The sequence below is a fragment of the Oncorhynchus kisutch genome, unplaced genomic scaffold, assembly GCF_002021735.2.
Source record: "Oncorhynchus kisutch isolate 150728-3 unplaced genomic scaffold, Okis_V2 Okis03b-Okis08b_hom, whole genome shotgun sequence".
NCBI lineage: Eukaryota > Metazoa > Chordata > Actinopteri > Salmoniformes > Salmonidae > Oncorhynchus > Oncorhynchus kisutch.
In genome coordinates this window covers 12,324,298-12,330,297 of record NW_022261980.1, presented here as the reverse complement: position 1 = coordinate 12,330,297, position 6,000 = coordinate 12,324,298, and the positions used below count along the sequence as shown (strand labels likewise).

Sequence of the window (6,000 nt, the reverse complement as noted above, 5' to 3'; positions counted from 1 at the left end):
TACACAGTGCACTGCTTTAGACCAGGGTCAGTAGGACTCTGGCACCCTATTCCCTATATAGTGCACTACTTTAGACCAGGGTCAGTAGGACTCTGGCACCCTATTCCCTACACAGTGCACTGCTTTAGACCAGGGTCAGTAGGACTCTGGCACCCTATTCCCTATATAGTGCACTGCTTTAGACCAGGGTCAGTAGGACTCTGGCACCCTATTCCCTATATAGTTCACTGCTTTTGACCAGGGTCAGTAGGACTCTGGCACCCTATTCACTATATAGTGCACTGCTTTCGATCAGCTTTGGTCTAAAGTAGTGCACTATATTGGTAATTTAAGGGAGCCTTTTGGGAACCAAACCCACCTCATTTTAGACCATTGACGGCCTCCTGTCAGACCTCATCAACATCAAAAACCCTCCTATTGCTTTGTACGTTCACTTTCTCACAGCAACTTGTGAATAAAGTGAACGTTCTTGAATCTCGTCCCACAGAGACAGTGGTAATTCAAGGGGATTCAACTCCAACGGGTTTTCTAGGCTACTGTAAAATACTCCACCGGGTTTTCTAGGCTACTGTAAAATACTCCACCGGGTTTTCTAGGCTACTGTAAAATACTCCAATGGGTTTTCTAGGCTACTGTAAAATACTCCACCGGGTTTTCTAGGCTACTGTAAAATACTCCACCGGGTTTTCTAGGCTACTGTAAAATACTCCACCGGGTTTTCTAGGCTACTGTAAAATACTCCACCGGGTTTTCTAGGCTACTGTAAAATACTCCACCGGGTTTTCTAGGCTACTGTAAAATACTCCACCGGGTTTTCTAGGCTACTGTAAAATACTCCACCGGGTTTTCTAGGCTACTGTAAAATACTCCACCGGGTTTCTAGGCTACTGTAAAATACTCCACCGGGTTTTCTAGGCTACTGTAAAATACTCCACCGGGTTTCTAGGCTACTGTAAAATACTCCACCGGGTTTTCTAGGCTACTGTAAAATACTTTAACACTGTAACATATTTCACGTGTTTTATGTTTGTTTTTTTAGGACTGTTGGGAGATAAGTCCCCCCCCCCCTTGTGGGTTCAAGGAGATCCGAATAATCAAACAACTCATCAACAATACCTCTCAGCTGGAGGTATGATGATATAGCGTGGTCTTCTTTAGATGTAAGCACTTCCTGTCTCATTGTTACGTGGCAACATGCTAATAACGTGGTAATTCTAATCAAATGCATGTAATGAATTGACATTACATTTACAATTGAACTCGAATAGAAGCAGATAGGTTGAATTGTGTTTTGTAGCCTAACGGAAGCATACTCACAAACACAATACTTCTCAGCATCAATATCTTTGAAGGACCCAATCACATTATAGACTACTCTATCACACCGCAACTAATTAACAAGCATAATCAGACCTTGCAACAACACTTGAGACATAGCAATTATCCCAGCAGCACTTGAGACGTGACATTTACCAAAGACGAGCAATTAATGGGCATCAAAACAGACTCTGGAGAACTTTGCTGAACTCAATGGCATTAGAAAAATTCCCGGAGACAGAGAAGCCTACCTTTTCTGTGTTCTGTGATCTCTTCCTTCCCAGAGACAGTCTTTAGCTGTGTAGCCTATCGTTCAACGGTGTCTTACGCACCTGGTAAATAAGGATAATATATTTCCTGTGGCGAAAGTCGATTCAATTGTGGATAAATTGTCGCGTAAGGTTGTACAGTCAAGCCCCATAAAGCTTCAATGATCTTCGCTCCTCACTTCTCTCGCGCATCGCTTCTATCCACACTGCAACTGGCGCTCGAGCGCGGATCATTTAAATACCAGTGACGTCACGAAGGCTCTCATCTCTGGTACCAGGGCTGGGGTCAATTCAGATACGCTCTCATCTCCGGTACCAGGGCTGGGGTCAATTCAGATACGCTCTCATCTCCGGTAACAGGGTTGGGGTCAATTCAGATACGCTCTCATCTCCGGTACCAGGGTTGGGGTCAATTCAGATACGCTCTCATCTCCGGTAACAGGGTTGGGGTCAATTCAGATACGCTCTCATCTCCGGTACCAGGGCTGGGGTCAATTCAGATACGCTCTCATCTCCGGTACCAGGGCTGGGGTCAATTCAGATACGCTCTCATCTCCGGTACCAGGGCTGGGGTCAATTCAGATACGCTCTCATCTCCGGTACCAGGGCTGGGGTCAATTCAGATACGCTCTCATCTCCGGTACCAGGGTTGGGGTCAATTCAGATTGAAAGCAGTCAGTTCAGAAAGGGATTTTTATTCAAAATAAAAATTATTGAAACACTTTTGACATAAATAGCTTCTGCTGTCAGTTTGAAAATAGATGCAGTTTTTTAAATATAAAAAAACAAATGTTATTTAAATTAACCTCCTGAATTGACTGACTTCTATTCGAATTGGCCAGGCCTACATGGACATGTGCCCATTCATAAATATATATTTATATATTTTATTTATTTATTAAAAATATTATTTAACTAGGAAAGTCAGTTAATTAAGAACAAATTCTTATTTACAATGACGGCCTACCAAAAGGCAAAGACCTCCTGCGGGAACAGGGGCCTGGGATTAAAATAAAATAAAAACTACAATATAAATATAGGACAAAACACACATCACAACACGAGAGACAACACAACACTACATAAAGAGAGACCTAAAGACAACAACGTAGCATGGCAACACCACATGACAACAACATGGTAGCAACACAACACTACATAAAGAGATACCTAAAAACGGGGACGGGGTCCTGGGATTAAAAATTAAAAATAAATTAAACAATATCACGTAATATAACGATATTAATGAATTATAACATCAAAAGATCACATTGGTTTGGATATGATTATTAAATAGTTTGATTAACTCATCTAAAAATAAAAAAAATAGCATAGAATATTAACATCGGTGGAGAAACAAACTGTTGCATATTGTCACAATGAATCAGTTGAGAGATTAATCATCGGTGCAATTCGCTTTGGCTTTAAATGGACTTAAATACGTTTATTTTCCAAAGGGAATTTAATTTCTGGTGTCAGGGCAGGGATATATAAGCACATTCAAGTCACTCAGGACAGTGCACTGCATCCAACAAAGGTTTAAACTGGATATGTTAACATATTGTTTTCCGCTTTTCTAAAGACACTGGCATTTATAATCTGTAAGAAAAAAATGTGTGTGTGTGTGTGTGTGTCTGTCTGTGTGTGTGTGTGTATGGAATTGATGACGTCAACTCGACGAGCCCGCCGCGTTTGCGCAGTTTGCTTCCTGGACTTGAATGGTTTGTTTACAACTTCGGAATCGGTTCCCGCTTGTCTTGTCAACAGCAGCTAATCTTTCAAAAACAATCGTCCCAAAAGCGTTTTCTATGAAGCGGGGTGACAATGATTAAGACCGAGAAGGTGTTGCATTTGAAGAGTTCCCGAGGACGGAAGGTCCGTGTGGTCCGGGAACATTATTTGAGAGAACATGTTCCCTGCTACAGCTCTCTCTGTCAGGCACAATGCGCCAACGGTAAAGTCAGGTTTTACTAAATAAAATACTCTATAAGTCTTCCTTTTGATGTCCGTCACATTTTAGGGAAACGTAAATGTAACATGCTAACTAGCTAAATTACAACAAGGCATAAGGTAAACTAGGATGTTTCTCTTTTGTATCACACTGTCACGTGATGTTAGTTGTTACACCGTAACAACACGTGTCACCCTTTTAACAGCTAGTTCCTGAGTACAATAGCAATAAAATAATGACGATGGCCTTCACAGTAAAGGTAGATAAGACGACTTAGACACCTGTGCATAAATGCGAATAGCTACGAATAGACGCGGATGTTGTTGACAACAGTGTTGCTGTGTTTGAAATGATCTCCATCAAGACATGGTAGAGTCTGAACAGAGTACACCTGCTCAAATACCCTCATCATTCACTATCCCTTTTCTAGATTGATTAGTTGACAGATTAACCCTCTCTCTCCCTGTTCTGTCCCAGCAGAGGGCAAGGTGCTGTCTGGAGAGGTGACTCACTATGTGATGCCTGATGCAGGCGTGGCGAGGGACTTTATGGAGATTCTGGAGTTTAGAGAGATCCAGGGGATAGTGTTCACTCAGACTGCCTGCCAGGCTGTCCAACACAGCAGAGGACGCAGGTACAGGAGCTACATGCCTACACCGTACATATAGATAATTACTGTAACACAGGTTGAGTAACTAGGCCTTCATACCATTGGTGTTGGGGCAGACAGTAGTAATGAAACTGTTGGGGCAGACAGTAGTAATGAAACTGTTGGGGCAGACAGTAGTAATGAGACATCTACCATTGGTGTTGGGGCAGACAGTAGTACTGATACATCTACCATTGGTGTTGGGGCAGACAGTGGTAATGAGACCTCTACCATTGGTGTTGGGGCAGACAGTAGTACTGAGACATCTACCATTAGTGAGAGGGCAGACAGTAGTAATGAGACATCTACCATTTGTGTTGGGGCAGACAGTAGTAATGAGATATCTACCATTGGTGTTGGGGCAGACAGTAGTAATGAGACATCTACCATTGGTGTTGGGGCAGACAGTAGTAATGAGACATCTACCATTGGTGTTGGGGCAGACAGTAGCTACACCTCTCCAATGACTATGTCATGGGGACAGAACAGTACACCTCTCCAATGACTATGTCATGGGGACAGAACACTACACCTCTCCAATGACTATGTCATGGGTACAGAACAGTACACCTCTCTAATGACTATGTCATGGGGACAGAACAGTACACCTCTCCAATGACTATGTCATGGGGACAGAACAGTACACCTCTCCAATGACTGTCATGGGGACAGAACAGTGCACCTCTCCAATGACTATGTCATGGGGACAGAACAGTAGACTTACACCTCTCCAATGACTATGTCATGGGGACAGAACAGTACACCTCTCCAATGACTATGTCATGGGGACAGAACAGTAGACTTACACCTCTCCAATGACTATGTCATGGGGACAGAACAGTGTACCTCTCCAGTGACTATGTCATGGGGACAGAACAGTACACCTCTCCAATGACTATGACATAGGGACAGAACAGTAGACTTACACCTCTCCAATGACTATGTCATGGGGACAGAACAGTGCACCTCTCCAATGACTATGTCATGGGGACAGAACAGTGCACCTCTCCAATGACTATGTCATGGGGACAGAACAGTACACCTCTCCAATGACTATGACATAGGGACAGAACAGTACACCTCTCCAATGACTATGTCATGGGGACAGAACAGTACACCTCTCCAATGACTATCTCATGGGTACAGAACAGTACTGTCCTACCAAGCAAAATAACAGTAACTGCTCATAGAGTGAAACAGAGAAAAATGACTTCAAGGTTTTTTTTTTTATTGTCCAACCAAATGAATTGTAGTTAGATCAGATGTGTTTATCTGTTGTCTTACTACGAGGTTACTTGTTATTCATATTGACCCTGACCTGTGACATGACCTTTGACCCTAGACGGCAGTTACTGCCTTCTTGCTGGGTACACCCACTGGAATACGATTCCACGACAAATAGTTTGATACAAAGATCAGTGACACCAAGATAAACTGTAGAGACTGCAGCCCATAGCTCAGTGACACCAAGGTAAACCGTAGAGACTGCAGCCCCAAAGATCAGTGACACCAAGGTAAACCGTAGAGACTACAGCCCCAAAGATCAGTGACACCAAGGTAAACCGTAGAGACTGCAGCCCCAAAGATCAGTGACACCAAGGTAGACTGTAGAGACTGCAGCCCCAAAGATCAGTGACACCAAGGTAAACCGTAGAGACTGCAGGTCATAGCTCTGTGACACCAAGGTAAACCGTAGACACTGCAGGTCATAGCTCAGTGACACCAAGGTAAACCGTAGAGACTGCAGCCCCAAAGATCAGTGACACCAAGGTAAACCGTAGAGACTGCAGCCCCAAAGATCAGTGACACCAAGG

At 43.3% G+C, this 6,000-nt stretch overlaps 1 protein-coding gene across 3 annotated transcripts in view; it reads left to right on the top strand.

Annotated features, from left to right (window-relative positions):
* Positions 1 to 3,282: 3,282 nt before the first annotated feature.
* LOC109883802 (DIS3-like exonuclease 1) overlaps positions 3,283 to 6,000 on the top strand; it is a 44,814-nt gene continuing 42,096 nt past the window's right edge. The window contains exons 1-2 of one of the 3 annotated variants that reach the window (XM_031812654.1): positions 3,283 to 3,540; positions 4,018 to 4,171. In XM_031812654.1, coding sequence (XP_031668514.1) covers positions 3,411 to 3,540; positions 4,018 to 4,171 — 284 coding nt within the window. In that variant the 5' untranslated portion in view covers positions 3,283 to 3,410. Of the gene's footprint in view, positions 3,541 to 4,014; positions 4,172 to 6,000 lie in introns of all 3 variants that reach the window. The other 2 variants (XM_031812653.1, XM_031812655.1) reach the window with 2 other exon arrangements.